This window comes from Zosterops lateralis (assembly GCF_965231275.1).
Source record: "Zosterops lateralis genome assembly, chromosome: 3".
In the NCBI taxonomy this organism is placed as follows: domain Eukaryota; kingdom Metazoa; phylum Chordata; class Aves; order Passeriformes; family Zosteropidae; genus Zosterops; species Zosterops lateralis.
This window is the reverse complement of record NC_139764.1, coordinates 56,437,021-56,460,641: the sequence shown is the minus strand read 5'-3', so window position 1 is coordinate 56,460,641 and position 23,621 is coordinate 56,437,021. Positions and strand designations below refer to the sequence as shown.

Genomic DNA, 23,621 nt, shown 5'->3' with positions numbered 1-23,621 from the left:
AGAAGTGAAATGAGCCTGTAGGGCTGGATGTGACTGCTATTAGGACGTTAACTATATTCAGCTCCATACTTTTTTTTTTCTACAAGCCACACAAACCACGCTGATCCAACCCACCCAAAACATCTGTGAGTACAAAAATTAGTGTGTAGGAAGTGATTAACAACTAGTTAAACATTAAGCTGTCATCATTAAGAAAGGAAGAGGGAGAAAGCTCCTTTCCAGCAGCCTCTCCCAAATCAGTGCTAATAAGCTGAGCTTGCACTCAGGTGCTGAGAGCTACCTGTTGGGATGTTAGTAACACCTGGCAGGATGCTTGCAGTTCATCCAGCCCATAAAAACATAAATCACCCAATAGCTGGACTGAGCTTGGAGTCAGTAGTTCAGGCTTGTTTTAATTGTAATTTATATGACTGTTCTTGCTTGGAGGAGCAGGCACCAAAGAGGGAATACACTGCAGCCCTGTCCTCTCTGTGATCACTGGCCCATCTCTACCCACACAGGGATAACAGATGCAGTTAGTTCAGTGGAAGATATAGCTGTCATGCAAGAGCACAGTGCTGCCCAAATGCACCACTGTCAGCTCTTAGGGACAAGTTTCCCATCTTTGAGGACAATTCTTGTAGTGCTTGGTATTCTGCTTGCCTTCTAACTTCTGAAATCAAAGTAACAGAAGGGTATCAGAGGCATTCTATTTCTTGAGCCCAGCTTTTGCAATCTCGTGGGAAACATTGTGACAGCAAAATGCTGCACTTCAAGAATGTAAATGAAGGGAACTCTAAATTTGTTGTTTTAAAAAAAAGTTTCATTTACACAACTATCTTTGAGGTGAGAAATAGACTATCACTTGGTGATTTTGTGTGAGTTGCAATATGTGAATAGCACACTCTAAGGCTAAGGGATATCTAAGCTTTTCACTCTTTCCAAACTCTCTTCTGAATTGAGTACTTCATATGTGCTTGCGCTCTCCTTGTTCAGGAATGGATTTTCATCCCTGAAAAGAATTCAGAATCTTTATCTTGAATGACCTGAATCGTTTTCCGGGATCCATAAAGACGTAGCTACTCCATTTAAGTTGGAAATTTCTAAACTACAAACATTGCATGTTCTGAACCAGCAAATGCCCACAAGTAAATAAATCATAGAATCATGGAATATGATGAGTTGGAAGGGACCCAGAAGAATCACCAAGTCCAGCTCTTGGTCCTGCACAGGACACCCCAAGAATCACACCCTGTGACTCAGAGCATTGTCCAAATGCTTCTTGAACTCTGTCAGGCTTGGTGCTGCCACCACTTCCCTGGGGAGCCTGTTCCAGTGTCCAAACACCCTCTGAGTGAAAAACTTCTTCCTGATCCTATACTAAACCTCCTCTGACTCAGCTTCACGATGGTTCCTTAAGCCCTCTTACTGCTCACAAGAGTGAAGAGATCAGTACCTGCCCTTCTGCTTCCCCTCCTGAGGATGCTGAAGACCACAATGAGGTCTCTCCTCAGTTTTTTCTTCTCCAGACCGAACAAACCCAGTGACCTCAGCCACTCCTCATATGGCTCGCTTCTTCATTCCCTTCTTAAAGACTGGGACAATCTTCACCACCTTCCAGTCAGCTGGAACCTCTCCAAATGCCCAAGACTACTCATAATTCACCTGTGGAATTTGCTCTTGTGCGTAAGGGTTTCAGATGGTTTACCTAAAAGGATGTTTTTAGTAATGGTCAGCAAAATGCTGGTTATACTTACCCAAAACTTGTGGATCGACATGCTTGGCTGCAAATACAAGCAGTAAGAAAGTGGAAAGAATTGTAACATTTCTGCTATTAGTCAGACCCCTGAAGAGCAAAAAGCATCATGAAGAAGAATAAAACACTGGAAATTAAATTAACCAAACTTTGCTGAAATTGCAGTCTGTAGTTGCAGATGGAAAGAATATGATACATTACCAGAAATGGCCAACCTTTCCAGGTTCATTGCAGTCAACCCTTCAGCAGATTTGTAACTTCAGTCTTCTTGTTTTGTGAAATGCAGCACGTCACTGCTCCAGGCTTCTGATCAGAGCAATGCCACTGTCCTGCTGGCTGGTGGCAACAGTTGCCCCAGGCCTCCAGGATCCTGTAGGCAGATGACCTCAAGCCCATGCAAGTGTTTCCCAAGCAGCACCATGACCATAAGTGCAAAGTATGTGAGGAAGGAATCACAGATGTAAACAGTTAGCTCAGCTAGATGAAGGAATACAAACATCTTCCCTTGGCTCTCATTGGCTTCACAAAGCCAGCATTTCACCACCTCTTTGAATTTCTGTATCAATCTTGTGTTTTGCAATGCTGGATACAGCTCCACTATAAGCAGGGACTCTGCATAGTCATGCAACTCAGTATATGGCACACTTGCAAGGGAGCTTGGGGGCCTCACAAGGCAGAGCTTTGAGGGAAACCTAGAGGGTTGGTGCAGGTCTCTTAAGTCCCAGAAAACTCATGGGTAGTGTTTTGTGCACCAGTTACATGGATGTGTAGGAAAATGGATGAGCAGTTAAAGATTCAGACTGACACCACCATGGATTTTGGTCTTGTGCTAGACAGGGAGGAGATGCCTGCCCAGAAAGGTCTTGGTGTAGGGCTGGGAGGTGAATTTAATTGTATGAATCAAATAAACAGCAGTTTCCTCTACATTCATCCCTTGAAGTTTTAGTAGTTAGCAGTTTACAGATTCACTGGGGTTTGTGGTTCAAGGTATTTTAGCTATGTCTTTTTTAAAAATTAGTTTCTGCATCCCCTGTTGCTCTTCTCCTTAACTCGTGATGGGAGACAAAACCCAAGTACTGAGGCTGAAAGCTGTTGACTCTGAACCAAATTCTGCTCTCAGGCTTGCCAAGATAAAATTGGTGGCTAATTTAAGCATGAACAAAATCAGAACTGTTCTCTTGCCCGTTCTGTCCATAGGCAGCAGAGAAGGCCAGCAGCACTCTGGGCTGTGTGAACAGAAGCACAGCCAGCAGATCAAGGGAAGTGTCTGCTTTTTCCACTCAGCACTGAACAGACCACGTGCAGAATACCACGTGGAATTTTGGAGTTCCCAATAATAGGTACACATCAATAAGCTGGAGAAATTTGGAAGGCCACCAGTATGGTCAGGACTAAAGCACTTGCCTTGTGAGTAGAAGCTGAGGGAGCTGGGTTTGCTCAGCTTGCAGAAGAGAGTTTTGGTGAGACCTGAGAGCAGCCCCCCATACCTTCTGGTCTAATTTGTGAAGGAAGGTATGGGTGACCAGATTGGCTAGGGAACAGCTGTGGTCTGTGACATCGGTCTTATGGTCCCCAGCTGTATGCCATTCCAATAATGGACATCATTAAGGGACCTGGCCTGCCAGAGTACTTGGGTCTACTTGGCTCTCAGCAAGGAACATGTTCCTCACCCCTGCTCTGAAGAAAACATCACATTTCTAAAGTGTTCAAATAGCTCAGCATTTCCTTGATAGAAGGTGCTAAATTCAGAACAAGTCTTTGTAAACACTAGATTCACAGTGAGACTTAATAGAGATGGGGGTGCTGGGGCTCTTTTGGTGATTGCTGCACTCCACAAATTTCTAAAGGGCTTGTTATAGTACCTCAAAGTGCCAAACAGGGTATTTAACATGGGCCTGCATTTCAATAGCATTCTAGTTTCGGCATTGAAACTAGAATGCTATTAATTGTATTTATAAAATGAAAAATGAACTACAGTTGTAGAAACTACTTACTACAGCACACTTATCTGTGACTTGCAAGAGGCAAGGGAGGCCTGGACCTGGAATAGGATGTCTCTATCACAGAGGAAAGTGATTTGGCTTGAAAAGCACAGCATTGGAGCTGCCCTATACCACCACGCTGTGCTGTACTGGCAGTACAGAGCAGGCACGAACTCATCCTGGCCAGCCACGGTCTGGCTGTAACATAGATACCCACCCCAGAATGTTCTGGTTCTATTAGGGCTTTGCACTTTCCACTCTTGGCCCTTTCTCCTACTTCATATATTTGGGAGGACTTTTCAAAACATGGATGAGGGAGTAGTGTTCTGGCAGTGGCATTAGCAGGAGCTGTGTACTTTGGAATGCCTTCTCAGCACAGGCTAAACAGTGAAACCACTGAAACCCCAAACCATGCTGATGACTTTTCATTTCTTGAGGGATTTTTATCCCTGTCCCCAACATCTTGGAAATGGCAAGGTTTAGGAATGTAAAATTATTTTTCAGTGAAAGATATTAAGGACTTTTTCAGTGTTCTTTAGGAAAAAAAAATTCTGATGCTTCAGTGCTTTGAAAGGTTTATTGGTGGGGGATGGGGTGGAAAGAGCAAGTATCAGCATATGAATAATGTGTGTATTACAAAAAGGGGAATATAAATTGGATTAATTTTTTTTCTTATCTCTAGCTCACTGCACTTTTGTGCTCTTTCCAGTTCAGCAGGATTTTTAGCTAGCTCAGATGTTGCCTCAGAGACACATAAAAGTTCTACAGCCCAGAAAACCCCATAAAATAAGTAAAACCTCCCAGTGTGAAGTTCTGCCTCCCTCCCACTCAGCAATTAACCCTTCTTCCTTCCACTTTCATAGCAGTTGGCTTTTCACACACTGGATGCCAAGTTTTCTGCTACTTCTTTTTCACACCAACCTCAAGAGAAACACAATGGATTTTTAGTCATCCTGTCCTTGGACTGTGCTGTGTTCTTCTCATCTCCAAATCTTTCCTGGGACAACTGCTCTCTGCTATGGACCTGTCCCAGTTTTATTGGCCATTGAAGGACACTCTAATCTCCTTGCTTTCAACTGTTTCTCTTGTGGGATTATGTCTTTACCATACCTAAATATCTTCCTCTTTCTTCCTCTTCCTCTTACCATCTGTGCTAATGGCTTAGAGAAAAGCACTCTGGCCACTGGAAGCAAAGTTCTGGAGAAGGTCTTGGCATTTGGCAGCTCTTTTGCTTTGTGTCGGGCACATAGAGATGTTACAGTAAAACAAAGTCCATTGGTCTCAGATAACTCCCACATCTCCCTGTGACACAACCCCAGCACTGCCCTAGCTCACATCTCTCCTTCTTTGTTAATGGCAGATCTCCAAAAGGTCTCTTTTATCACCCACATTCACCTTCTTAATTTATTTTGTGCCCCTTTTATTTTCTGGAGGATGAGAAAGCATTTTTACCATCCATTTCCTTTTCCTGCAGCTCTAGATTATAATAACTTACTGTCTAAGCATGTTTGCTCAGAAATTCTGGAAGCACAGTGCAGTTTGTTTCAAAGACCATTTGCAAGTGGAAAATATCAAATGTTGGTAGTGGTGCCAACATTTATTATATGGAGTTTCCCCTGTAGCTGGTTCATATGAAGTATTCATCATGCAGCATTGAAAAAAAGCATGTGATTGATTGACTGGCTGTTTTCAGGAACAGTAGAGTCTGTTCTGTAGCTGGCTCCCAGCCCCTCAACAGCTGGCTAGTTTCTTCTAGCTTCATAGCAACAAACTGGATAAGCAAATTCATGTGTCTGAATGTGGCTACTTAAGCTCTGTACAAAAAGTTGACAGCTCCGGAATACAAGTCTAAGCAAGCAGGACATATTCAGATGTGGATACACCATTCCTTGAGTGCATCCTTGAGCTTCCTGGAACTCTAGAGTGGGTTAAGCTATCCATGTCAACACAGACACCAATGAGACCATCCACACATCATGGGAGCCAAAAGTAAACCTGGCATTGCTCTGTTGGCTTCTCTGTGGTCCATTTCCTACCTAAGTGCAAGAAGTGCAATTCATCTGAGGGTTGACTGTTTCTGTCAAACCATGCCTGTATGTTCTGGCATGCATTATTTCCCATTAGATCTTGAAGGATCTTCCCACTTCAACATCTTAAAACACAAAGAAACATAACAGTAGCCAAATACACGACTCACAAAATAGGGGAGCACAGCAATAGCATGTAGAGAAAGGCACATTAGCTGTGAGACTAAAACCAATGCCTAGAATTAGTCAGGAAAGGGGGAAATGGCAAAGAGACCCTTACATGGCACTGTACATTCTTTCTAAAATATTAATTTCTATTTAGTTACTTCCGGCCTCAAAGTAATGACCCTCTCAGGTGAAGCTCAACAGAGGCATCTCTGCTGAGCCACAGCATGAGTTTGTGGGCACAGCTGCTCTGCTCTCCTGCCAGCACATGGGGGCAGAAACTACAACGTGAGACCAAACAAAAGCATTCAATTAATTGCATCTGTAAACAGTTGTCCAATTTTATATACCAATTTAAATTCAAGATCCCTAAATGTTCTTCTGTGGAAGCTGAAAACTGAAATGTAACTATAACTTGTCCCTAGTTCAGTACTGAGTCAACTAACTACTAATTAATGCCCTTTTTTTATAAGAAACCTCAGATTTTCAGAAGGCAGATTTTGCATTTTCAAGAAGTGAAAAGGTCTTCAACGGCATTATAGGGAAGGAGGTGGGGATTAATCATCTCCAGCCTCCAGCTCCAGACTGTCTCCTTGCAGCTGTTGGCAGCTGGCTAAACCACACCCTGATGACCCAAATGAAGGAGGAAGTTGCAATTGCAGCTGGTAGTTGAGACCCTGAAAAGAACTACAAACCCATGTGTGTGAAATGTGTGGAGTCTGTACCAAAGGGCCTTTTTACTAAGTTTTTTCAGGCTCAGTGACAACAACAGAAACAAAAGCTTGTGGAAAAGACACAAGATTGAAAACAAGACTCCATACTGAGGGTCTTTTCCTATAACTGGGCTTCCTAAACAATGTGCAAGTCTCTACGGAGCAGTGAAACTTGGAGAAACCCATGACTAAATTTTGTCCCATGCTGAGAATTCCCCAAGATAGCCAAAGTCCGGTTCTGGGAAGCATCAGGAGTTAGTGAGAATTCCAAAGAATCCCTTTTATACTTCTGTAATTGCATGAAGCAACAAAAAGACAATGATAATATTGATCAGGGGTGTTTCTTGTAGAGGAAAACCCTCAGAGGTTTTGCCATTGACATTCTTGCAATCTCCTTTCCTGTTATTCTTCAGCAGAGTGAGAACCGAGAGGATCAAATTGGCATTGCATTGGTGTACTGCTACTGAATGAAATGTGTTTAACATAAGGAGATCTCAGGTTTAGTTGCGTGCAAGGAATGAACAAGGGAGACTTGGCAAAGTCAGTGAAACCCCAGAGGGCACCAGGCCATTGTACTGATTCTGGCCTCTTCTTCTCTTTGGAAAAAAAAAAAATGTGTTGGTTTTGATGTGGCTGGTGGAAGATAATAGCTATAGAAAAGGGAATGTCCACCATGTAGAAGCATGCTCACCTCCACAATAATGGAGCCAACAACCAAAGCCTTAAAGGGAGAGAGGCAAGTTACACAATCTCACTTGTTTTACACAACAGCTATAAAAATCTCAACATTCTACGCGGTGCAGACATTAACCCACACCACAACATTTTTACTTCCCAAGTGACACATTACAGGATTATTTCAAGAAAATGTTCTTTCACAAGTCTGAAGCTCTTAGGAACTGTGACCTCTCAAGTGAATGGAATGTTTGTAAAAATGAAAATTTGGATGACAAGAAAGGAAATCTGCAGTTATACACCAAGATGACAGGAACACCTCCCAGCACAGAGAAACTAGACACCTGTCTTCAACAGCTTGCTTTTGCTACACAGCAAATATCCCTGAACCAAGAACATTTCCATTGGCAGACTGTAGTCTATCTCTTCTTGAAAAGGAAGCCAAGGCCTGGGAATTTCAGAAGTTTGAAGGATCACAAAACTGCATCACATTTTGATCACTCAGCTTAATTAACCTCAAGCTGTTTGGAATAACTGGCAGTACCAAGGGACATTTAGCCTCTTGAGAGAGCTGTAAAAGGTGAACCACTGAAAAATTTCGAAATTTTTTCAGATTTTTCCAAGTTGTAAGCATCATAATTCTTCTAATACCTACTTAATCCACTTGTTAGAAACATCAGTGTATCGCTGGAACTCACTAAGAATTTGCTATACACCATGTGTTGTTCATATTATATCCTTCAGTGCCATACATTTTTGTCCTCAGATGCAACTCAAACTATCCTTATAAAACATTTTGTCCCTATATCTTATATGCTGTCTCTTTGAAGCAATTCTGTTTTCAGTACAGGTTGCTCAAATGTCTTGTGATATATTGATTGATGTATAAAATATTATAATATCCTACATAATGCACATAAGAATTTACTAACTGTATGAATAAATGGCATGTCAGTTACTCTGAGCAACATGAGTTTTTTCCTGGTTTCTGAACCTTTGGTGTTTTAAGGAAAAACAGGCCAAGCAGATTTCTCAGCACACAATTCTAGAATAATTTTCAGAAGAAAATTTCAAAAGGAAGAAACCAAAGCAGAGTTTTCTTTGCAATAAAAGCATATTTCTAGTAGGGGAGCTTTAAATCCAGAAAAAGAATATAACCTTAAAATGTAAAATAACAACTGCAGCAGCAGTAAAGGTAACTGGGAAATAGTTGGTCAGCCCTGACCTAACCTAGACCATTGCGGTGTAAAAAGCAAGTGGTGTAAAACTGGAAATTACCGGCCTTCCCATCAGAGGAAGATTCCCCATCCTCTTAAAAGTCATTCCATGTTTGTTGGCAAGCTCAGTTTTGAGCCTTTGCAGGCTGAGGACCAGCAGAGTTCCTGGTAGGAAAGCAAAGGGGCTTCAGTGTCACCACAGATGATCTGTGCAGGAGCCAGGCTGATGCAGTACAGTGGACAAGATCATCAGTGTGTAGTTTTGCAAGGTAGTTTCAGAGCAGGAGGGTACCAAAAAATGAAGAGTAGATGTAATAATAACAACTCATAATGCTACCTGAAATGAATGGACAAGTCTTCATTCTGGTTGCTTACTTCTCTGTTTTGTTTAGATTGCACTGCCTAAAGCTGATGTTGACAATACTATTCATTTGGTATGTTTTTGGGGTTTTTTTCTCACATTTAGGGAGAGGAAATTGTAATATACTCAGAGCTCAGAACAATTTTCTCTTGTTTATTCACTGGTGATTAGCAGCATAAACAGAACAGATCTCAGCTGACTTGTATTTACATACTCTGCTGTTTCAGTAGAGAACAAAAAAATACACAGTGTATCTGCTCTGGGCAACCTCTCCTGTGTATGCTCCTGCCTTTAGGCAGCTCTGTCTGCATGGGTCACCATGGCACAGGTTTGGGCTCTCACCCTGCCCTTCTCTGGAGGAAGGGACTCCCAGTATTTGCCCTGAGATGTCTGTCAGGGTGACAGCTGTCCAGCTGTGCAGTTGGCCTCTGCCTTTCCCAAGGCTGTCCAACCAAAGAGCAGCACTCTGCAACACTCTGAGGAGCCATTTTGAGCAGCCCTTCCGTCCCCTCCAAAGCTGGTCTATGAATATCGACCTTCCAAGGCAACCCAAAATGATCCTCATCATCCAGTGCGATGTATTCTGCGTATTCTGGGAGAAGGTGACTCACTGGTGACTGACTCCAGCTCATGAGCTTGCCCCAGTCAAGACCTGCAATGCAGGCACTCAGTAGGCTCAGCAGGGACACCCATGGGCAGCACAAGAAGGGCTCACATAGGAGAGGTTTCGAAGCCTGGACCAGGCAAGACAGGGGCCAGCATGAAGACAAGGATGCTGGGTGAGGGGGAGGAGCAGAGAAGATCTGACCCCAGGCCCTCTCCTTACTGCCTCCATTTTATTCCCTCGTGATGCTACTGATCAGAGGGAAAGGGGAAATGCTGCTACATTTGTTCTGAAGTTTCTGGCATTAACATTTGCTATGTTTATGCAGGAGAGAAATGTGTGGGCAAGGCAGGTTAAACATCTGCTAGCAGACATTGAGTGGGACAATATAGATCATGCCCATGGGTGCCAGGGAGAAACACCAACCTCTGAGTGAAATCATGAAATATTTTTGGATATACCTTAGATCATACTTTCAAGACATAGTGTTTCAAGAAAGACACTCAGCTCCAAGAAAGAATCTCCAATTACCATAGGAAGAAAGGAAATTAAAAGGAAAAACAGAGGTAAATTATGGAGAATGAACAAAAGCTTCTGGGTTTTATCAACATTTTAAACAAAGGCAGCCCATATTTTTAATTACGAAGAAGACCTTCACATAACAAAAACCTTTGGAAGGATGGAAGTGTGGAAAGCAATTAGGTGGGCAGAAACACTACTGTTAGTACATTCAAGAAGACTTTGGAAGCCTCCTGGAAATAGTCAGTAATGCTTTTATTCCTACTGCAAGATAAACTGGTTCTTGTTGCCCACAGTACTCCTGAGAAAACCACACTGCCTGCAACCTTAGGAAAATTATCACCTGTGAAAGCTCAGCAGGACCACACAGTGTTTTTATACTTGTTTCAACCTAGAACCTTCAAAAGCTTCAGACAGAGCGGGCTGCAAGTTCTGTCTTGTGAGGGTCGGACTTCTTGAAGATTCTCTCTAAAACCTGAGAATGGACTTTGCTCCTCCTGAACCAAAACTGTGCCTTCATTAAAGGAATTTTTTCGCAATGTGTGTGAAATGATGAATGCACACAGAATAGAATCACAAAATACGCTGAGCTGGAAGGAATCCAACTCCTGGGTCTGCACAGGACACCAAGAGTCACACCCTATGCCTGAGAGCATTGTCCAAACACTTGAACTCTGCCAGGCTTGGAGCTGTGACCACTGCCCTGGGGAGCCTGTTCCAGTGCCCAGACCACCGTCTGGATGAAAAATGTCTTCCCTGATATCCAACCTAAACCTCCACTCCTCTGCCCCTCCACTCACGCCCTGCAGCATGGACCTGCTGTAAGGCCAAACAGTATCTCCTGCCATCTAGAGGCTTTCTGCAAAACCATGAGGGTACTGCTCACAGTCATGCATGACCTGATCCTCAGGCTCAGCTGAGAGCTTCCACAAGTCACATCTGGAAAGCATGGGCAGGAACTACTCTCAATAGGAAACCAAGGTCAAAAATTCTTCATGGGAGCCTAGGAGACTACACTCCTTCCCTGCTTTTGCCCTCAGAGCCTCCCTCACTTCCTCACAAATGATCATGTATTATCGGGGAGGCAGCTTGCAACTCCCATTTAGGGAAAAAAAAAAAACCCCTTTTTTTTTCTTTTTCTTTTTTTTTTTTTTTTTTTTTTTTTTTTAATTGAAGATGTTTATTTCCTCTTTATTCAGTGTTCCACACCTGGAGTCCTCTGTGTTCAATTACAGAGTCTCCAGTACAAGACAGATATGGACATAATGGAGAAAATCCAATGAAGGGCCATGAAGAGGATGAGGGAACAGGAGCACTACTGATATAACAAAAGTCTGGGAGAACTGTGACTTTTCAGCCTGGAGAAGAGAAAGCACAGCGGAATCATATCCCTGACGTGATGGACCCAAGTTCTTCTCAGTGGTATTCAGTCACAGACAGAAATCAATGGGCACAAAATCAAATACAGGAAATCCATTTAAACAAAAGAAAAATATTTTTTATTTTGGGATGGTGGTTAAACACCGACCCAGGTTGCAGAGAAACTGTGACATTTACATCATTAGAGATCTTTAAAATGCAAGAAGACATGATCTTGCTATAGCTAACCTGGCTTTCAGCAGGATTGGACTAGATATTTCTCAATGGTCCCTTCCCATCTCGGCCATTCTGTGAATTTATGGTGAGTTTTGTCCAATAAATAAATCTACTGTGGAAGATGTGTGGAGATTGAACTTCTTTTTTTGTGAAATTTTGGTTCTGGTTTTGTCTGGCTGCATAATACAGTGGTTGGTATCATTCAGAGACTTGTATTCTCCAGGTTGGAGGAAGCTTTGAAAATCAGATCCAGCACACTTGAACCTCAAAGAAAGGCCAGCATCAAAGTTAGACCAGGTTGTTCATGGAGCTGTCCAGGCCAGATATGAGCACTTTCAGGGATGGAGTTGTCCCTGTCTCTCTGGGCTGTCCCTGTCCTTGATAAATTTGATGATAGACACATTTTCTTAGTATTTCTTGGAATTTCTCATGTTGCAGTCTGTGTCCATTGCCCTTCAGCCTTTCAGTGTGTGTATTGCTCACAAAAGTGTGGGTCCATCTTCTTTATGATTCCATTAGGCCATTTGAGATATCAAATCACTGCCAACCAAGCCTTCTCTTTCCAAGTCTGTACAAACCTAGTGCTCAGCCTTTTCCTGTATGTCCTGTGCACCAGCCCCCTAACCATCATGGTCATCCTCTCATTGATGTCCTCCAGCTGGCCTTCCACAGGAGGGCAGAAGATACTCCATGTGCAGGCTCTCCTATGCTGAGGAGAGAAGTACTGGGCCCACTGACTGTGTCCTGCTCATGCACCTCGGTCTGTGGCTCAGCTTCACTGACACAAATATGTGCTTCCTTGGCATGTGACATGGAGGTTCTCCAGCTCTTCTTCTGCTGGTCAGGCTGTGTTTGGAGCTGGGTGACACTGGCACTGGTGATACAACTGGCCCTGAGGAGTTATGGCAACTGATGGTACCTGAGCACCTGGCCTCCAAGCTGCTGCCTTTGACACTTGCCAGTGTTGACACCAGGACTTTTGCACTCAGCTACAATTCCAGAGTTATTCTCTCTGAGTGCTCATTCTCACCAGGGTCTTACATTATTTCACTAACTGTCATGATGCAGTTGGCAGAGTGATGTGGTAGAAGTCCTGTGGGAGTGCTTCCTACTTTATGGGACACACAAGCATAATGAGAAAGGGAGCAGCAGTAGAAGGCATGGCTTTGTTTTCAAATGTTACCAGCTAAGGGCCCTCAGGCAGGCTGGCAGGACTCTCTGGGTGGGACTTGAAACATCCATGGATGCCAGTTTTGCCTTAGGAAGCAGAGCTGGGCTAGTGCCACACTGACCTCATCCCTTTCTGCATTTACCTCTTTCTCTTCTGCCAGAGGAAGACAGCTCTTCACTTGAATAACATCTATCTGCCTGGTAAGAAAAGAGGACATGGGTTCTGCAGACAGAAAACTGCATAGTTCCTCATAGAGAGGAACTGCAAGGATCATTTCACATTGCTCAGAGGGTTGGGTTACCTCCCACAAAGGCCTTCTATTATCTTTCCAAGTGACACTCAGTGCTTCCTTCATCACCAAAGAGTTCCTCTGTTCACATGCTGGGTCCACATGCAGGGCTTTGGCTGCCCCTGAGAACCCTTGGCATCTGTCACATGTTGGCAATTGTTCCTGCTGTCTTTGAGGCAGAAATCCCAATTCTCACAAAAATATGGTACAGTGATCAGAGATTAGCATCTGGAACTGACCAGGCCAGACAATGCTTTGAGCAGCTTGCTTGTCTTTTCCTCCCCACCCCTTCCTCTGTTGTGTTTTTATCCTTTTCTTTTTCAACTCTGTACAATTCCTCACTAGGCAGGGCCCTGGCATCCCTCCACCCCTGAGAGACTTGGACCGGAGGCGATGCAGGCCCAAGCTGTGTGAATTTTCTCTCTGTGGGGATCCTCCTTCTCCTCCATCCTGTTCCCTCAAGGTCACTTAGACAAGAAAGCAGTGGTGGTGCAACACCCCTCAGAGCCTCTGAAGGGACAAGGCATTCTCTGAGCTGGCGCCAAGAGCTTGAAAACCAGATGCAGATGTGTTGCCAGTAAGAGGGGCATGGGAGGAGAGCTGAGAGAGGAAAAGACCCATTCCTCTCCCATTAGCACTACCCAAAGTCGTATAATCACTCCCTGATATGTAGTGCAGCCACAAAGCTGTACAGACACTTCAGTTGAGAGGCAGTTCGGCTCCCAAGCGGGTGTGCTGGCACGGCAGAACCAGTGTGTCATGGGGACAGCAGGGAAGTAGGCAAGGAAAGGGGAAGATTGCCTGTTGTTCAGGACACTGGCAGGGCCTTGGAGAGAGGATCTGGATTGGGACATGACTTTCCTCACCGGCTTTTAGTCACCTCTGTAATCCCACCACCTCTTAAATGACCAAAGAGCAAGATCTTCAAGAAACCATCTAGTATCACAATAATATGTTTGCCCTACGCATGGAGCAAAGGATGCAAATGTGTCAATCAGATCACCTCATACAGCACAGAGAACTTATCCAGACCTCAAGGTGAAGGCAACAGACTGCATACCATTGTATTTCATGTGTTTCCCTGCTGTGCTCTACTGCTGGCTCTGCCTTGGTTGCTTTAGCCTCAGAGAAGATTTACACTGGAGGGGAAGAGTGCACAATGCCCTCCACCTCTACCCCAGCACCACCCAGTTCCTTCTCAGCTGAGGCTGCAGAAAAAACAACTGTCTCAGATCTTCATCCCTAGTGGCACCTCTGAATGGGACTGTCCCACCCCAAAAGTATTTCCAGCAGGGAAGGAACTATGTCTTTTCAGATGAACAAATCAGAATTTACGTGTGTTCTCTGAAGGTATAATTAACGCAGCTCTTCTGCAAAGCTGCTCTCTGGACAGTCATCACAGACTGTACATCTCAGTGTATTGCCACAAGGACCAACATGTGGGATTTTTCATTTCCCTTTGCTGAACTTCATGAGTTTCCTGACATCTCATTTCTCCAGCCCACAGAAGTCCCTCTTTTGAGCAGCATTCAGCACATAAACCACTCCCCAGCCCCAGTTTAGTATCAGTGGCAAGCTTGCTGATGGTACACTGCATCCATGCACTCCATTCCCCTCTCCAGGTCATTAGACTGTACTGGATCCAGTACAGGCCCCTGGGAGTGGTACTTGCAACCAGCAATTTGGACTTAGCACTATTTTTGATCACAACCTTTTGAGCTTCACAACACAGTTAATTTCACATCCACCTTAAAGACCAGCTCCCTGAGCCATATTCCACCAGTTTTGCTACAAGGGGATAGTGGAAGACCACGGCAAGTGCTTTACAGAAGCCAATGACATTCCCTTTTCTCCCCTGTGCATGGTAGCAATCATTTCAACAAAGACGATGATCAGGCTGGTCGGGCATGATTTGCCCTTGGTAACACCACACTACCTGCTAACCATCTTTGAAAGAGAACAACACACTCACGTGCTTCCAGTCCCCTACAAAAGTTGACACTTAGTCCTCTCCCAAGGAGGACTTTTCAAAACACTTAGGTTAACACTTAGGTTACTTGACACAGATGACCCGAAAGGATAAAATAGAAATGGAACCATGTATCATAGGTTTATTAGGGAAAAAAGTTATACTTCAAGACCATATATTTGGCACTGTACTGAAGCAAAAATATGTGAAAAAATTAAAATGTTAAAACCCAAATCACCATGAAAAAGAAAATGCTCTTTTAATTACTTTAATTCCCTTTTTTGCCCCTATACAATTTAAAATAACTACAGGAAGCAACCAAAGAGGTGTTAGACCTACGCTACATATAAGCTGGAACAAAAGTGAAAGATGGACCAGATGGAAAGATGGATCTGTCCCCCAGGTTGCTGCTACTCTCCTAGGCTGCCAGAACAGGTGAGTCTTACCAACATGAGCAGAGATTGTTGAGTTGTTGCCATGAAACATTACCGCAAGCTTCCAAATGCTTTCTAAAAAAAAAAAATCATAATACTTTTCATTCATGTCACTTTCTGCTTTCTGGTCTTCTTGAAAGAGATGTTGGTAGTATTTAAAAAGAAGCGTAGTCCAATTTGTCACCATGGTCAAATGAGCTTCCTGCTAGCTGACTCCTGTATCGGTGGCTTGGGCTTCTTTTTGGACAGCAAATAAGTTAAAAGCAGTTTCTAATTTCCAAATTACTCATCCTATGCCTCTGCACAGTAACATGAAAGATACTGACAAGGAATAAATAACATACAAAATAAGATGAGAATTGATTGAAGGAAGTTGGACTAAAACCTTTAAATAGTAAAGGATAGAAAGCTTAACTGATGCTGATGAACTGCTGTGTGTGTGTTTTTGCTGGACTATACAGTGCCACTCTGACATGGATAGAGGGGTAGAATCCCATTGAATAGCCAGTCCAAAAGGCTGCCAGGGAAGTGGGACACAGGTTTTGGTCAATAATTCAAATGTTACATCAACAGTACTCACAAGAAGAATACAGCTCTTTCCTCGGTTAATATATTGTGCATAGCAATATTTCAAAGAATTAACAGCACCTTTTACATAAAAATTCCAAACATATTTATCTAGTGAACAAGAAAATCTCAGCATCTCTAAGAAGTATTTCTGCAGATGTACAGTACTGTATTTATATAGATATAGATACAGATATATCTCAAAGTGAATTTACACTGTGGCCTGGTGATTAGTCCAGCAGTGGGTGAACCCACAGAGTAAGTCTTCAGGAGAATATACTGCCTTTGGTGGGTGGCCAGTTACATGGCATGATTGCATAGGGGAGCCCCATTGGGTAGCAAAAGACAGTTTTGCATCTCATTAAGCAAGCACAGCATGCTTAGGTCGTTCCTGTAAGATATAATAAACTTCCAAATTTTCATGGCTAATACAGTTCTAATATTCACAGGCTGCACACATTGCAACCTTCTCTTTGTGCCTTAAAGACACAGAAGAGGAAGGCAGGACACCAAACTTATATCCTATCCCTGCTTCCAAGCAGAAATCAAGTAGCACCACAGATTTAGGCTGGTAAAAGGTGTCCATGTTTGTCTTCATGAGGGTTTCTTGAGCAGCTGGTCTTAACTGGTTTTCCCCATTTATCTTTTATTTTTTCCTTTTCCAAATCAGTTGCTCACAGTCCTCTGGTAGAAATAATTTGAAAAGCACAGTCTACCTAAGACGGGAAAGCAGACTGCTACCATTTCCCTGGGATGGGCACACCACACTCATACCAGCCCACGTAGTAGTAGGGTGTTGTGTAGCCAATGCGTCCAAATGATACCGGCTCCTGGCGGTACTGGCGGTAATACCCTGTCGGGAGAAAAACACCCATTGGTATTCCACAACACAGACACAGCAATTTAACAAAAGTAGCAGATGCAGTGAGAGTCAACCCCACAGCGCAAACAAAAATTTATAAACTGTCTGGCAGGGAGTTGTATCAAAAGGGTATTGGCTAGCCCTGGTATTTGGCTGAGATCTTTCTTCAATAATCTAACTCTGGTCCTTCGTATTTCTTGTAGTTTTGATTGGTTTTACTGCGCAAAACCTCTTTAACTATTGTGTAATGCTGTGGTCTGCCAAAGAGCTTCTGCATTTCACTCCAAAAGGTGGGCATATTTCAGCTGTGTTTATGAAGCCTTCTAAGTCAGTTTAAATATATGAAGGACTTTGGGGCAAAAAATACCATCAAATCACATTATCTCACAGGACTTAAGAGACTATCAGCAAAAGTCAGCTTTTCACAAAACAACAAGGTATCATTTCACGCAGTAAATACTGAATTAAGCCCTCCCTTCCCCTTTTAATTCATCTGCAGAAAGAATGTGACTGCTTAAAGCATTAGAAGACGTGCAGCATTCTTGTCTGAATAGCTCGTGCATTGGAACATCTGAAACACCCATGGCTTGTGCCAACAATAAAACTTCTGTGTGCTCTCTATCTCTGTCTCCTAGACCTAGTATATACACATCTGGATTAATCATCTGTCTTCCGAGCTAAGAAGTGCAGTACTTCACAGTGATATATATAAATATCAATGACTATTTCAGTTTCTTCCTGGTAACGCCACCATGCAAAGAATAGCAACACACAATTTAACATGGAAACCACTAAAGCTAACTGAATAATTTAAACCAACAGACTTACTGAAAAGACTGGCTGACTTCCATGATTGGTTTCATTTTGTAAAGCAACCTGTCTTCTACCTGGTTATGTGAGGCGAGCAATTTGCTTAGAGGAGCTCCTTCAAGGCAAGAATTTTCCTTTTGAGACAGATATCTACCAGGCCAGAATAAAAGTACTGACCTTAAGTCACTAGACATATTTCTTTGTGTTTTGCATTGAATGAACTAATAGAAATCATTCAGAAAAGCTGTATTTGCAAAGATGTAGCTGGTCCCTTTAAGCACATGGAAGAGGTTTTGCATCTTGATTCAATGAAGCAGGTCTTACTAATGAAAAAGATTTCACAGACCTATACAACTATTTTTTGGTTTGTTTTTGCATTTTGTTGCTGCATAGTACTTGAGTCATATGCCCCTCTTTTTCTGTCTCTGTCTCCCTGCACCCACAAGTCCTCTGGGACTTGCATAATCTGTTCTCAGCTACTGCATCAGCTGGACTCCTTGGAGAGCTGCCAGCAGCTGTGGACAGAGCTCCACTCTGTGCTCTGCTCCTTACCCCTTAATCCTACAGGTGGGATAACAGGCTCCTGGCCAGCATCCCACTCCCCCATTGCTGTACCTCGGATCGTGGGCAGGGCTTCAATGTACGACTGAGGTCCTGTTCTTCCATCCAGGTGTGAATCCACAAACTGGCAGTGGTCCTCACCCCTTCCCCAGCTATCCCCAATGCTGTAGAAGGTATCTGAAGAGTGATACAGACAGATTACTTAACTCAGCAATATTTATGTTTGGGATACTCTTTACCACCAGGAAAGTAGGTGTGGAAGAAAGCAGGAAGAATGTTGCAGTGACAGACACAGTATTACCAATGAACAAACAGTGACTGGAAAGAGGGAGAATGCTAACTTCATAGTATGGAAGCAGAAATTATGGAAAATAAATGTATTACAACTCAGTGAGGAGTAGTCCCCATTTTGCAAGTCCATGGGCAGTGCACCACAGGTGACAGGTGGAGAGAATTTCAACTGGATTAGTTGAAATACATCATGTGAAAGTAAAATCTCTCAATATGCCAATACCATTAATTTGACTTCAGTCTCAAATGAAAATTAAGAGCTGTGGAGCTCTCTTTCTCAAACAGACAGGACTCTTTATCACTTATTATTCAAATACTGTATTGAAACTATACCAAGGCACTACAATAGCCATTAGCATAGTCTGAAAGATGATCCCATTACCCCAGCTCAACAATATGGGAAGTTTTTTCATTATCTCTCAGGCAATGCACCTGTATAAGGGCTGCTGCTAATTCCTCTGGAGAGCAGGACTCTAACACAGTGGTCACACATTTCTGACACATATGAAATGAAGAAAACCAGAAGATGAAGAGACAAGTAATCAAGTAGCAGAAAATTAATCTTAGTGCCTACCTTTCAGGTCATCACTGAGGTAAATTTTATACCTTAAGGAGTTGCAAAGAACCACTCCTACAAACTTGCGGTACCAAGTTCGTTTCACGTACTGCTTGCCAGTGCAGTCTGAGTACGTGGGGTCATATTTAAAAGTGAATGGGATCCAGATAGGCTCACCACCTTGGAGAAAAAATAAATTCCACATTAGGGACAGACTTTAACACTTCAGTACAAATTTTGCAGAGTTTAACATCTAATAATATGTTTCACAAGACATATGGCAACAGATTAACGCATTACTTTTTTATATTCAGAAATAGTACTTCAAGAAAAAATATTTATTATTAATAAAGTTACAGATTTTATTAAATCTCTCCTAGGCAGTAGACAAAAATAACTTAAAATTATTAAAATATGATTTCATGTACTGAACCACAGCTTTAAGTAAAGTCTTATTTCAGTAAGACTTCTTGTCTACCTAGTTTTACAATTTCTCTTCTTAAAGCAGCCTGAACTTAGGTCTGACAGTGACTTGCATTTTAAGACTATAAAACATAACCCTTTTACAGAAGAACAGATGTTAAGACCTCTGTGGTTCATAACAGCCTGTGAAGCCTCTTCTTGCTATTTGGTTTAAAAGATCATATCACAAATGTACTTCTATGTTTTGTTTTCCCAGATTACATAAAACAGATAGTTTCCAATAATAGACAAGTGAGACCTTTCCTGGGGAACGCTGTTCAGAGCATTGCTGCAGATAAGACTGCATAATTGTATTGCAAAATAATAAATACTCCTACTGGCTTACCTGAATATTTGCTTTGTACTACCAAGACAATATAATTTATTGTGAAATTGCTGTTGTATACAGAATGACACAAAAAGCTTCCAATGTGATAACTGGTATTTTTCTCTCTAGCTACAGCTCAAAGCCCTGTTTTTACTCTGCTAGTTCTAGGTGGTTTACAAATGAGACTGGAAGTTTCTTCTGTTAGTCACTCTTCCTCTCACTAGGCACATGGACCAAATCCTGCAAACACTTGCATGTGAAAAGCAATCACTGATCAGAGACTTCTGAGGACACAAAGAAACCAGACCATATACTGGATACTGTTTTCATAAAAAGTGTAGCAAAAAAATCCAGAATCAATCATTTTAACTCCTTAGGAAGGGTGATGGAGCATAATAACCATGAGGCCTTTTTTCCTGCATCTCTTCTAAGAGCACATACTGCCTGGGGTTACACTACTGATGGGCATGTCAGCAAGGTTAGTCCCAGCACCAGGAAACCAGATCTTCTGGTTATGGCCCAAACTAGCTTATTGCAAATTTGGAAATACAAAGCAAGCTGAAGAGCTTCGTGGCATATTATTCAGGTCAGTAACAAATCCTTGAATTTTTTAGCATTTATAAAGGCATGATGATTTGTACAGATGAGTACCAGAACTTGAGAGAGAGAAACCTGATCCTGCTATTCAAGCAATGCTTAGGCAACTGAAGGACACAGATGCTGAAGTAACACAGTTTACTGCTTTTTACCAAGCAATTAAAGCTGTTGTACCATGGAAAAAGATGTGCCAAAATCAAGTGCTTACTTGAACATATCTTTACAATATTTCTTTTCAGAAAATAGAATGAGTCCTAAGACAAAAAAATGTTTTATGAATTAGTCCCATTAATTACTACCTGTTCCCACTTAAAACTGTACCTAAAACTGCATGTTTAAATGTTTCCAATTCCTATATTCTAACTGTTTTGCACAGGCCTTATACACTTCATGAATAAAACAACAGATTAAGACTTACCAGGTGGCCTGACAATGAGGAGAGGATTGTCTAAAAGAAAAACACACAGAAAATTTAGTATTTTGTTCCAAACCTTGTTTTACAACACAAAACATACGGAGTCACTGATTTAACATTTTCAATAAGGTGCTTCATCCTATGATGAAGCATATGATGAATATTATTTATTGAATATTCCCATCAGCTCAAATCTTACACTTGCATTAGAAGAGCACTCTGAATTAGCAATTTCTTTTTCTTATGACCTATTCCATCACTGTAAAATATATCTTGCATTTAGCAACTGCAAAGCCACCTTTTGCCATGACAAATGAAAGATCAGTGCTGCAAACAAAAATTTAAATTTGGTGTATTTAAGATGTCAAATAAAGCTCACAAAGGAGCTGGTTTTGGGTGGGGAAACTAGGCATTCAGGCCCATATGCTGGCAGCAGGAAAATGATCTGCAAGATACAGCACAGAATTGTGGAATTGTTTACATTGGAAAAAGGTCTTTAAGATCAGTGAATCCCCTGTCAACTCAGCATTGCCAAGTCCTCCACTAGACCGTGACCCTCAGTGCCACATCTACATGTCTTTTAAATCCCTTCAGGGTGGGGACTCCACCACTTCCCTGGACAGCCTGTTCCAAAGCTTGACAGCCTTTCTCTAGATACATTCCAGCACCTCAAAGTCTGCCTTGTAGTGAGGGGCCCAAAGCTGAACGGAGTCACGAGGTGCGACCTCACCAGTGCTGAGTACAGGGCACAATCACTGCCCTGGTTCTGCTGGCCATGCTATTGCTGATACAGGCCAGGATGCCATTGACTTTCTTGGCCACCAGGACAATGTCAGATATTATGCTTGGATTAATACTGGAGTCTCTTAATCATTTAATGAAAATCTGAATACGTTATCCAGGACCACTGACTCAGCAGGCATTTCTGTCTCCCTTTCGTGATGATTTACTTCCACAGTTCTTAGTGGAGCTTCTGAAGTGAGCACTACAGAGTGAAGTCAAATGAGCAAGGGCAGAGACTGCATAAACTCCATACCGTTGAAAGGGCAAAATTTGCAAGAAACAACATGACCTTTCACTCAACTAAAGACTGAAAGTTGTTCTTTACTATTCAGTGGAGTCACTGTCCTCTGGCTCAATGGAAGTAGAAATAGGCAAAAATTAGCTCATTTAACCTACTATTTTTAGAAGGGGGTATTGCTCTCGAATTAACTATTAGCCCTGTGAAACAGCAGCATGCCTTGTAAAAAAAAAAAAAAATAAAAAAAAATAGAGAACTTTGCTTGTCTGATGAAACTATTGCTTTCTGTATTTCTTCCATAGACAACTGCTTCCAACTGTTTAGCTGTCCATAAATAGGAAACTAATTTACTAAATGTTTCACCAATCTATCAAAAGCCTTTAACTTCCCATTGCTTCTGTATTGCTGAACATTAATAGCCTTTCGCATTTGAAATTCAACTTCCTGCTCCCCTGGAACTGACTTTAACATCACTTAGATTTTCATAGTGGCATTAGGAGTGCGTATTATTTTCTTAGCTTAACTGAAAATAAATAATTAAAGTTTAAAAAACCACAACCTAGTGTGAAAGCAGCAAGTCCAGAATAATCACTGTTATTGGCATGCTGGTTTCAGTCATTGCCCTGCCACATCTGTTATTATGAGTTTTGAGATGAAAATAAAAAGCAAAACATACCAGATTCTGTGATAAATGAGACTGAAGAGCTAACAGGTCCATAACCAAAGGGATTCTTTGCTTGGACTTTAAAATAATACCTGAAACAAGAAGAGAGGGGAAATTATATTGAAACAGGTTCCATTGCAATGGCTAAATCATAAAATAATACTAAAACAGGGTAAGAATCAACCAGAAGAATTCCACTGAGTATCCTTTGCATTAAATGGAGTTAGACACTGAGCCAGAGTATGAGCTGGCTGTTACAGACAAATGTCTCCTTTCTGCAATTGCTCCCATGCATATTTTTGGAACACTTATTTATATATCATCTCCCTTCCAAAAACCACATACAACGACGTCCACTTTCTATGAAACAACTAATAGTGAAAGACTAAAAGAAAAAGTTGCAAGGAAATCAAATTCTGATCTCAGGAACAGTTTTAAACCAGATTAACTCCTAGGGAAGCAGTGGTGCAAACTGCAAACTGAAACTGCATCAGATTTATATGAGATCAGAAGCTAAGCTTTTGACCTTTCTGTAAAAACTCCAGCATTAAGATCACAATACTTGAGTAAAAGAAGAAAGCATCACATGATGTCTTATTGATTCCTCCAAAGTATTTAAATCACATGCTTAACTCAACGCGCATGAATCACCACTAGAACTTCATTCTTTGCTCAATAGAAGCAAATTTATCCTCACCCTTAGAGAATAATACATATAAGTACATTTTTAGTTCATTTCCAGAAACAATAATTTTTAGTTGATGCCTACCCTGACATTTTTCCCTAGATTAATGTTTTCTTCTTTTCCTTTTATATTTGTATCAGTCCAACAGAAACCAACTAGAATGGAAGATTACAGAAAAATTTCCAGCACAGCATTTTTTAAATTCCTGAGTTTAGGAGTTTAGGTTTTTCCTTTCTTGCCTGTTTGCTCAATTTCATTCTTGTAAAGATTTTTTTTTTAATTAAACTACTGTGCCCCTGTAATATCCACATAGCATTTGGATCTTGATTTAGCCTCTCATCCAAA

General features: G+C 41.9%; 1 protein-coding gene across 1 annotated transcript in view; it reads right to left on the bottom strand.

Annotated features, from left to right (window-relative positions):
- Positions 1–15,200: 15,200 nt before the first annotated feature.
- The window catches only part of FNDC1 (fibronectin type III domain containing 1), a gene marked incomplete at its 5' end in the record, with an annotated part of 39,161 nt that continues 30,740 nt past the window's right edge, over positions 15,201–23,621 (bottom strand). The window contains 5 exons of the mRNA XM_083856550.1: positions 15,201–16,877; positions 18,312–18,434; positions 19,123–19,284; positions 20,910–20,939; positions 22,604–22,683. Coding sequence (XP_083712676.1) covers positions 16,762–16,877; positions 18,312–18,434; positions 19,123–19,284; positions 20,910–20,939; positions 22,604–22,683 — 511 coding nt within the window. The 3' untranslated portion in view covers positions 15,201–16,761. The remainder of the gene's footprint in view (positions 16,878–18,311; positions 18,435–19,122; positions 19,285–20,909; positions 20,940–22,603; positions 22,684–23,621) is intronic.